The 11,574-nt window shown below is 44.9% G+C and overlaps 1 protein-coding gene across 1 annotated transcript; it reads right to left on the minus strand.

Annotated features, from left to right (window-relative positions):
• Positions 1-2,086: 2,086 nt before the first annotated feature.
• Positions 2,087-11,183, minus strand: ALKAL1 (ALK and LTK ligand 1; the record flags this gene model as incomplete). The annotated part of the gene is made up of 4 exons (XM_079722529.1): positions 2,087-2,151; positions 3,257-3,337; positions 4,781-4,834; positions 11,018-11,183. The coding sequence occupies 4 exons, from the start codon at positions 11,181-11,183 to the stop codon at positions 2,087-2,089; spliced, it is 366 nt and encodes a 121-aa protein (XP_079578655.1).
• Between the last annotated feature and the right edge of the window lie 391 nt (positions 11,184-11,574).

Here is an 11,574-nt window from a genome sequence, read left to right on the forward strand (position 1 = left end):
TGTGAATTAAACTTTGTATTAAAAAATTTCAAATTACTGTATACACCAAAATAAACCAAGGAAGATCGCATCCTATGCTAGGACACAGCTCACCCATTATTTCTGAGAAGTCTCTTATTTTACTCATCTTAATACACCATAAAATTAGAAGTTTATCTTTTTTACAGTTTGTACGATTCCAGGTACCATTTTCCCTTCGAATTAGATTTAAGTTCTTAAGAAATACCTGTGGGAGGGAAGAAGAAAAATGTCACTTATGACCTAGTTTTTAACATATTTAAACATATGCATAGTTTTAATATAGTTATATTTTATTTTATTTTGTTTAAAGAATCTGTGGACTTTTAATTTACAGTCAAGTCCTGAGAATGTAGGTTAATGTGTATGTGGAGGGGATTGATCGGTACTTCTATAAACTTTAAATGATGACTTCCACCGTTAAAGTTTTAAGATATCTGTATAAGCCAAAAAATGAACTTGACATCACCTAAATAATTCAAAAATATTCCTAAAATTTATTCATCTGTAATACTCTAATTCCTTGTTAAATACTTGGAAACAGATACTATCAGCGATGACTCCTCCAGAAAAAAACTCACTAAATCTCCAAACCCTGCAATTTTAAAGGGGCCCGTTTATCAGGCCTGTCCTCTATGAATCTTGTCCCAGGAGAATGTAAGTTTGCGTAAGATATTTTAAATTATAATACAATACTTGTTTTTTGGAGAAGTTTTCCAGTTATTAGGTTGCTTTCTGGACTTTATGTACATTTACTCATTCGGATAAAATATACCAAAACAAAGAACAAGATAAACGTGGCTTGACTGATTGATTTTTTTTTTAAACATGGCTTGACTTAGGTCACTTCAAGTTTTGACTTAGGTCACAATCAAGTTTTCTTGATTTATTCATGTTTTACATTATTCAAATGTTTGAGATGGGATGAGAGTAACTGATTTGAATATCTTGCCACTGAACAATGAAATGATCTAACTTATTTTCTTAATCTAAAAAAAGGGAAATTTTTTAGTTCAGCAAATTTAAATATGCAGAATTGAGTGCCAATTATTATTATTAATTTATAATTGCTTTTTCAATAAGAATAAGAAGAGCAACATCAACAATAGGTCAGAACTGTCTCAATAATTGTCACAGCAAAGCTATCAGATGGGTAAGTAAATCCCCATGCAGTTATTTGGGATAAATTAAGTTACATTGGCCAGATCGAGATATTCACAGATACTTCCAGACTACAGGTTCTCCAGGACTTTGATTTCCACCCTCGAAAGCTGAGGAACTTTAAAAGGGACTTGTCCGGGGTACTGGAACGCTGACGACACCCCCCTTCCCCACTCCCACCCCCCAAATGTTGACTCTGTACTACACCAGAAAGAACTACTGATTAGGAAAATATTTGCAAAGAAATGAACACCTTTCAGTCTTTTGTATAGACTCTACTTTTGTAAATAAATGTTAGAATTTGCTTTTGATTTATCTAGGTCATACAAATATCTTATTGCCCTAGGGTTCCAAGGGTCATTTAGCCAGAATGAAAATTCTGACTTAATTTCACTCTGGCAAAATGCTTACATGTTCACTATATGTCTGATTGTTTGCTTTTTCCTCTATTCTTCTAATACTTCCTCTCTTATTTTAACCTATATTGCATAAATCAAAATTTTAGGGCCCTACTTTTATTATATCTACTTTTATTATACTTTAACGAGTTAAAAAAAGGGTAGACCTTTAAATAGTTTTGTTCATCTAATGTGTATATGCATACGGTTTCTGCACAATAATGACATAACATCAAATGTGGAAATATTTTTAAAAATCACTGAGGACTCGTAAGGCTGCCAAAAAGCTGTTTCTATTAATTCAATCACTGTTGAGGACATTTTTTATTAATTCAATAAACCATTTAGACCAAGCTTTGACATGAAGTGGAAAATCCACAGGTTAAGTTCATTTGGTGGTGCTAAAATCAGCTTCCTGGGCTTTTTAAATGGTTCAAAATTTCTTAAGAGAGTCAGGCTGTTAAACAGAATAAGAAAAATTAATAAATACATACTCACATGCAGGTCTTCTATGCCTGTGAGCACAGAGGACTCACTGCTAATCTTTTGAGTAATCTAGCACATCTTTTGTAATCTAGGAGAAACATTTAAAAGTAAATTGTGTATATGGTTACTACAAATGTGGGGAAAATCATGTTAAATTATTGTCACTAATTCTTAATAATGATAGCTATAATTTAATAAACATCTAATATAGCAAGTACTTAATCTGGGTTTTCTCATTAATTCTCCTGATGATGTAAGCAGCTATAGATGTTATTGTCATCTTCACTTTCGAGATGAGAAAACAGCCGCAACATGTTAAGAATCTCATAGCTAGTAAGCAGTTTCATTCCAAAGCCCAGAGTTTCTCCACCACGCTGTGGTACCACTTAATCATTCTGCCTAGATGCCAACAAGATTCATTTTCTCTAGTCATCAAACACAAGTAGTTTTTGAAAAAATCATAACAACTCTGACTCAACACCCCAAGTAAAATTAAATATCCCTCAAGATGACCAATTTAGTTTAAAAAAATACAAAATGTTTAAAGTTCATTTTCTTTAAAAAGAAAGTTTAGATTTAGGAAGGAATTTAAAAATAGCCATCTGTGTTACCACACTTAGTGATGATTTGGGCAGTTTAAAGGGGAGCATTTAAATATAATGTTTGGAATTGCTATTTAGTTCAGTAAATTAAGAATCCAAAAGAATTCTTTAGACAACCTTTAAAAACGTACGCTACCGTTATTCAGAAAAGTCTATCACTCAGCATACAAATGATGTGACATGAAACTACTTGTAAAAACTCAGGGGGAAATTTTGACTTACACTTCATGGTCATCTTTTTTTTTCCATTTATATAAGAGAGTGCCTTATTTATGCCAAGGAATTTGATAAATGATAAAAGGTTTATCATTTATCAGATGATAAATCCTGACAGACATTGTGGTCCTTAAGGAAATCTGGCTATTTTCAGATCTGTCTGAAATAGTCCCAATTAAAATGCAGTTTCATTCCTCACGGTGTCAGCAGAATGCACACACCTTAAATTTAAGCACCGTCAGTATTATAAACAGCAGGTCATACAATGTTTAGTCTATTATTTCCCACTCACAGACAGCTAAAGTTTAAAATCACATGCATTTACTGTTGGATAAAGATTTTTTAAAAAGGACAAAAATGACCCAAGTTACTTACAAGCTGGTGTTGAGCAATCCCTGGTGTTGTGGTAGAGCCTGTGGAAATGTTTGCTACACTCGGCTGAAAATGTGACTGGTCCTATGCAACAGGAAAAGAATGCTTACAATACACATATGTGTGTTTTCCAATCAAATCTGCCAGCACTTTATGGATAGAGATAATATAACTGGTTTACATCTTTCCATGCCCTTAAAAGACCTTGCCTGTGGGCACGTCTCCTCGCCCAGACTCTGGGGCAGGCAGTGAGGTGTAATCTGTGAAAAACAATCGAAATTCACTCCGTATTCTCAACATATCACATAATGGAACATAATTCGATTTCAGGAGAACTCCTCAGAATAAGTAAGAGGGAAAAGCTCTAGAGAGGAAAAAAAAATCTGCAGAGGGCAAATCAAGTGGATGTGAAAGAATAAAAAATAAATATCCACGGTTTCCACTTTCTGTTCTTCAGTTTTTTATTTAATAGGAATGAATGTTTATATGCAGAGACATTTATTCCATTTTCTACTTAGAGTGATTTGTGTCAAGGACCACTGTAAGGTGGGCAGGGTCTTGAGACTTCTCTTACTTTCCCCACAAACCCAAGACAGTCCTCGCCAAAATTCATCCGTACATCTGGAGTCTGCTTCTTATGGAAGTGATAGAAGTAGGGGAGCCCACAGGGTTCTAGAAACATCAGGAAATTTCTTACACTTCCCGGTGCCTCAGGAGGGTCTTCACCGCCTCGTTCCAAAGTTAATTAACAAGGTGGCCCTGGGCTTTGGTCAAGGGGGAACCCACATCTTTCCCAGCTTATAGGCCTGAGATGTAAAACAGGGAAAGGCGGGGGGATGACTAGAAACAGAGGAAAGGTCAGGGTGCACCCTTCAAATTAAGTGATTTGCTAGAACATGGGGCACAGGATGATTGTAATGATTCACCAAGTTGATACGAAGAACCAAGGAGTGTCGTGGGAGAGAAAGCCACCGGCGCTTACCATGTGACATATGGAAGGGAATCTGCTCTGCCCTGTGAGAAACACTTCCGCTGTGTCGCTGGCCGTGAGCACAGCTAAATCTCTAGCGCACCACGAAGGACTCATCGCAGTACGACTCCACCCGCCTTCCAGCCACACTCTGTCCAGTAGCCACACACACCATTGCCTAAACTGGCCGCCCGGTCCTGCCCCAAACAACACCATGTGTCCAAAGGATTGCTTCTGACCAGGACGCCTCTCTCATCCGGGAAAACCCTATTCATCCTTAGAGCCCAGCTTATATATTGTGTCCACAACAGCCTTTTCTGGTAGTTCTCGGCAAAACTGTCCACTTCCTGTGTCTCCCTAAAATTCTGTTTACACTTCTATCATTCACCCAGATCTGGTTCCCATCACCATTAGAACAAGCTGATAGCACTTGCCAACCTCCCTGACAGGACTGTGAGCCTCTAACAGACATTTATTTTCATAGCCTCGGTGCCTCATGGAGTAAATATGCTACAATCTTTTTATTTAATTGAATCACTGATAAAGTTCATGCCTACCTGTGAAATGCTTTATGAATTTGTCTTTTAAGTTCAAATCTCTTGGGAATATTTCTGAAAAGAAAAAAAAAACTTTAGAATTTCTTGAATGCATTTCCATCATTGAAAAATATCCTTATAAACACGAATTCAGAAGGATATCTGCACCCCCGTGTTCACTGCAGCATTATTTACAATAGCCAAGATACGGAAGCAACCTAAGGGCTTGCTCATTGTTCATTGATGGATGAATGAATGTGGTATATATGTATACAACAGAATAGTACTCAGTCATAAGAAAGACTGATACCCTGCCATTTGTGACAACACGGATGGACCTAGAGGGAATTACGTTAAGTGAAATAAATCAGACAGGAAAGACAAATACTATATGATTTCACTTACACTGGAATCTAAAAAACAAAACAAATGAACAAACAAAACTAAGTTCACAGAAACAGAGAACAGAACAGTAGTTGCCAGAGGGGAGGGGCATTGGGGAGGAAGCAGAATAGGCGATGGAGGAGGTCAAGAGGTACCAACCTGTGGTTATAAAATAAATGTCATGGGGGTGCGATGGAAAGCATGAGGATATAGTCAGTAATGAAGAGCACATTAGAAAGCTGCCAAGAGTAAACCCTGAAAGTTGACTGTACGGTGACGGATGGTAACCGGACTTCTGATCATTTTACAATGTACACAAATATCGAATCATTATGTTGTACGCCTGAAACCAAGGTAGTGTTGTATGTCAATTTTGCCTCAATAAAAAAGTTTTAATACCCGTACAAGTAGACTATAATGACAAGCACTAAACACATGAGCTTGTGGTTGTTCATGCAGCCGATTCCAAGTGTGTATGTCCAGCCCTGACCAGGGTGACAGGGAGGGGTGAGGTGAGGATGCTCACCATCCTTTATAAACTTTGTGTAAGAGTGAGGAGAAGGCAAGGATTTTTAGGCAAGGGAGTGAGACCATCAAGCTTCATTTTTAAAGATCATCATGCCTGGTACGGAGGGGCGAGAATAGATGCAGAGACGAGATAAAAGGTTTACAGAGAAGTTACCGTGCATTTATCGAACAGCACTGGCCTGTGGAGGGGTTAGCAAACTGCCCTCAGGAGTCATCCTGCCCCACGCCTGTTTCTGTAAATAAAGTTTTATTAGACCACATTCATGTTCATTATTTACGTGTGGTCTATGCCTGCTTTCATGCTACGATGCAGGGGCAAGACATTGTCGCGGATCGTATGGCCCACCAAGCCCCAAATATTTTGAAAATGTTTGAAATAGAGAAAGGTTGCCAGTGCCTGCTCTGTAGCATCCTATTTGTATTCAGCTAAAATGGTGATTGTCTGCAGAGAGGCAACAGCGACAAGGATTCTGGGGGTGGGAGGAAGAGAGATTTTTTAGTGCATACTCTTTTCATTAACATTTTTAAAAATTAATTAATTTATTTATTTTTGGCTGCGTTGGGTCTTTGTTGCTGCACGTGGGCTTTCTCTAGCTGTGGCGAGCAGGGGCTACTCTTCATTGCAGTGCATGGGCTTCTCATTGCAGTGGCTTCTCTTGTTGCAGAGCATGGGCTCTAGAGTGCAGGCTCAGTAGTTGTGGCATGTGGGCTCAGTAGTTGTGGCTCGCGGGCTCAGTAGTTGTTAAAAATGAGCAGAGATCATGTGAAATAATAAAAAATCATAATACAGAACAACTAGAAAATAAGAGAAAATGTTTAGTGTTTGCTTTTACTTGCGTATAACTTAATAACTTACCATAAAGATAACTTGCTCTGCCATGATCGATTCTTTACAAAGCCATGTTAGTGGATCCTTAGTACCTCTGGAAGTGCTGAAGGGCATTACTTTATGTTTGAATCTAGCATTTTTCATGTACTTGAATTGAAATGTTTGTTATATAGTTCCCTGAGTTATCATTTCCGTTAGTTAAGGAGCTGGCATGATTATTGTCTTTCTAAATATATAAAAACAATTCTACTTTCAAAAATAAGAACTAGATTTATTACATCAGTGCTGAGAGAATCACTGAGGGAAAATATAAGTATTTGAAGAAAATTCATGTTTATTAATAACTCTTCTTCATGGCTCTTCTGGGAGCTTGTAAGAAATACAGAAGTTCAGGTCCAGGCCTATAGAGTCACTTTCACAAGAACTCCTAGGAGATTTATTTGCACATTCAAGTTTGAAAGCAGTAATCTAAATGTTCCAAACAAGATACAAAGCTTCTTGAATATTCAACAGTGAATTATTTCATAATCAATGTTATAATATTATTACTAATGTATTTGTAGTCTGTGATTATTAAAAGACAAGACACAGAATTCTTTCCAGTAAAATTATGTCATCATGGGGGGTTTTGTTGGTGGTGTTTTGAATTTTTATCACTTCTTTACTTTCGGGCACTACAGGATGCTCCAGGCTCATCCTGAATAAGTTCCTCTCTCGGTGTTAGTATCAGTCGTTTCTCCAAGGAGCCCTGGCTCCTCTTATAGAGGATGGTATTAGAAACCAAAGTCTGGGAATTCCCCGGCGGTCCAGTGGTTAGGACTCGGCACTTTTACTGCCTAGGGCCTGGGTTCAATCCCTGGTCGGGGAACTAAGATCCCACAAGCTGCGTCGAGAGCAAAAAAATGGAAACCAAAGTCTGGGTACCAGGTGTGCTTGTTGCTACTGGGGTATGGTTGTTTCCAGGCCCATGCAATTGATGGAGCAAAGAAACATATGTGTGGTATGTATGGGCACCCTGATTTTTAATATACCTAGTGTTTAAATTATTTAAAATTGTACCACAATACTTGCTAAACTATATTTTTGGAATGTACAGTATCTGTAATAGCTCACTGATACTATTACAAAGAATTTAGGATTTAGATTTTTTTTTTCACACGGAAATAGCTGCAAAGACATCATGAAGGAAGAGGGCCTGGAAGGAGAGGTGAATTCTGACAGGCAGAGATGACAGAGTACGTTCCAGGCTGGCAGAATAGCACAGACAGCGGCTACGGCATCTGCAAGAGGCAGGCCCCGCCCATGAGACCCGCACCGTGTGAGAACCGCAGAAGGGAAATGGGGCAGGTCACAGGGGACTTAGATGTCCTGCCTTCAGGAGACGTTAGGGCTTTCTTGGGAAACCCAGAGAAGCCACTGCAGACCTGTGACTGGGGAGGAAACAGCCTGTCAGTACTAAGAACATTCATTCGTACTGAAATTAACACAACATTGTAAATCAACTATAGTCCAGTATAAAATTTAAAAGAATTTTTAAAAGACTCTTAAAGCACCTACTTTTAAGCACTTAGGATAAGATCAACCTAAGTAATACGTATTTTATTTTTTAAATTACAGTTAAAATGATGTATTAATCTCAAAAAAAGAATATTCATTTGTAATTGTTTGCAAGAACCTCTCCAAAATGGTCTTCACATTCCTGCCTTAAGCCTCTTGCCAGCAAGGTTTTACATTAAAAACAAACAAACCCAAAACAACCCAGCAACACAAATCTGATTCCATGAAGCCTGCAGAAGAATGTAAATGTTCAGTGACATCTCTTGAAAAGGCAAAGCTTTTCCATCAAAACTTTCTAAAAGTCCCCCTTATACTTCCATCTCCCGAATTTCACACCAATTCCTTCTCTGTCCCAAATTCCTCCAACCCCCCTCTCTAGCCCCACCACTGCCATCTCTCAGACATCTGACTCTGTCTTCATTTCAGTAACGAGTACCCCAGGGCTCCCTTTCTTTTGCAGAGTTGTGGGAACGATCCTTTGCTCCATTCTGCTGGTGTGATGGTCAGACAACAGAGGGGAGAAGGGATACAGGTTATGAAAACACACACTTTCCATGCTTAGCCCAGTGAGGCAGCCCAGCAGGGGGCGCTACCCGAGTTAGGGAGACAGTTTGACATTGTCCTGAGGCTTGAACCAGGGCGATGGGCAGGACAATAAAAAAGGAAGGACCAGATTGTAGAGACATGGGGAGTGGGGTTTGGTCATTAACCTGAGCTCCTTCAGCACGAGTCAATAATGTTGGTTAAGTTCGTATTCCTCCGCCCATCAGAGCACGTCAGGCGTGCGCTGTGAGTGGCTAGATGAACTGATGGATGGGTGATGCGTGAACAATGCATATGGGGCCGGGGATGGTGGATCCTGAGGGTGATGGGTACCTACCTCTCACACCTCCTCCTTCCCAGTGCCCCCTCCAATTCTAATGGCATCCTCGCTGGTCAGCCTCTCACCCGAGGCTTCCCCACTTACTGCTTCCCCTACGTGGACTGATCCCTGCACCTCGAGCCTCACGGGAGTGTTGAGGGAAGCCGCTGACCTACAGAAAAGGGAGGCACCACAGCCGCAGGTGCAGCAAGGGTTTCAGAACCCAGAGCACATGCAAAGGCCCGGGGGGTGGTGTGTACTATGCCGCAGAATCACGGGGCCAGCATTCCCGAGGTACCTGGCAGGGATGACAGTCCTTAGCCTCCAGAGCCTGGGAGATGTTTCCTCCTGAATGAGCTGTGAGCCCCGCCACACCCGAGTGTGCCTGTGAGGACCACGTGGATAGGGCCAGCTCACGCCCTTGTCGGTCCCTGACCCATGTCCGAGTGTCCCCTTCACTTTCACAGACTCAGATACGGATGTAAAGAGTCACCCTTCCTCCTCACGTCATCCAAAGACTACCTCCCAAACAGCTGGAGAAAGCAACCGATGTGGAGCACAGATCACTCTCTGCCGGGCTGTGTTGTTTTTTTTAAACTTTGGATTGTTGCCACTTACATTTTAACTTTTAATAAAATATTCTTTCTCCCTAGAAACTCACTTCGGTAAGGCTTCAGCCTTTTACAGAGAAAAGATCTGTTCAACTTCAATGACACAGGTCTGAATTAATGTTACCACGAATGTTCCTGTAGTTTGAAACTTTCTCCCACTCGTTTACTTTCCAAGGTGACGTTCCATTCTGAGATAAACATTGGGGCCAAGAGCAGTTGCAAGTCCGAGGATGAGAAGGGTGTGGTGCCGTCACTGCGTCACTGCGGTGGTCACCGTCCCTGCCCAGCTCCCCTCCGGGAAAGCCCTGTGCGTCCCCACCACCCTGGAAAGCCCTGCCCAGCCCGGGACGAGGTCCTGGAGCTCAGTGACGCGTCTCAGCTTCCTGGACCTTCTCCATCCCCTGCCTCCCCTTCAGCCCGTCCCTGGCCTCCTCTTCGGGTCTACCTGTGCACCAGTCTCCCCGCCTCCCCGCCTAGAACGTGCCCTCAGAGCGCAGACACCTGACTGCCTGCTCCCCTGGGTGGCCTCAGCCTCTGCATGGTGACCGGCACGCAGCCAGGACTGGATGAACATTTGTGCAGTGAATATGTATATATTTATATCATAACTATCACGAAAGGAAAACGGTCCTAAGAAACCCCTCTCTGCTTTGTTCAAAGTGAAGTAAGAGGCTGAACAGCGAGGAGATGACAGCAAGGCTGCCCTGGGCTGCGACCTCTCAGCCGGCGGGTGCCGGGGGCGGCCCCCGGGGAGGGGCGCCTGCTGCTGCCGGGCTGGGCGGCCAGCGCGTCCTCGCTCCGCAGGTGCGCGGGCTCCCAGCAGAGGCGCGTCTGAGCGGCTCCCTCCTCCTGCCCCGGCCCGGCCTTCCTGCCCTAAGCGAGCCGCAGCCCCGCCGCCCCGTCGGGCCGCTTCGCCCCGGGCTTCTCACGTTTACTCCTCGTTCGGCTGCCGTCCTCGCCGCCTTGGGGGTGTCTCAGGACCCCTCGTGTCGGCTACTTTTTCTCCCTTTTCTCATCCGCACCACCCGTTGGGCAGCTAAGCAGCCAGGAACCTGGGCGCGCAGAGCTGATCCGGGAGCCGCGGCGGCGGGTGGAGCCTTCTCAGCTACCCAGGCCCTGCGCCAGCTCCAGGGGGCGCAAAGGGGCGTCCCGGCGCGCGACGCCAGGGCCCTGGCCCAATCCCCAAACCCGGGCTGGCCCGGAAAGAGGCGCCGCCAGGCGCTGACCTGTCCGCCCCGCCTCGGCCGCTGGGACTGAACCGCATGTCCTCGGGCTCCGACCCCCGCTTCCGAGGCCCGGCCTCCCTCACGGGGAAGGGGCGCATCGAGCCGGTTCCTCCGCGAGATGGGTTTCTGGATACTTACGTCTCGGCCGCGGTGCGTCTCACCAGCTCTTTGCCTCTTTCCCCGAGCGCGCGCCTCTCCGGGCCGCACGAGTCCTCCCGCCCCGGGCTCGGCGCACGGGGCCGCGGGCGCGGGGCTGCTTACCTGCGCTCCGGGAGGCCGCGGGGAGGGACAGCCAGGGCTTCGGCTCCTCGCCCGCGACGCGCACGCCCCTGCGGCCCCCGGGCCTCTCCCGGGTCCCGCGCGGCGGCAGGACCAGCGCCAGCAGCAGCAGCGCGGGCAGCCGGGCGCTTGGCCTCGCCGGTCGCATGGGCGCGCGGGAGTGGCCGGAGGGAGATCAGGCGGGTCCCGGGCGGAGGCGGAGGGTCCGCGCCCCGAAGACGAACGGCGGACGACACCTGCGTGCCTCGGGGAGGGACGCAGGACGAGGACACGGGCGGGGACGCGCGGCTGCCCCAGGTACCTGGGCGAGGCCCAGCGCGGATGCTCACAGGTCCGCGCGGCCTCCCCGACAGCCCCGCCTCGGCTCTGCGGGTGTCCGGGCTCCCCGCGCAAGGCCGGCTCTGCCCGCCGCCCCGTCCAGCCCAAGGGGATCGAGAGAACCAACTTCGCGGTCGGGACCGAGGGGAGCAGCGCGGGAGCAGCGCGCGGCGGCAGAGACGCTGCTGCTGGGAGGGAAGGTGCGGGTCCCCTGAGCTCGA

The sequence above is a fragment of the Hyperoodon ampullatus genome (assembly GCF_949752795.1).
Source record: "Hyperoodon ampullatus genome assembly, chromosome: 17".
Classification (NCBI taxonomy): domain Eukaryota; kingdom Metazoa; phylum Chordata; class Mammalia; order Artiodactyla; family Ziphiidae; genus Hyperoodon; species Hyperoodon ampullatus.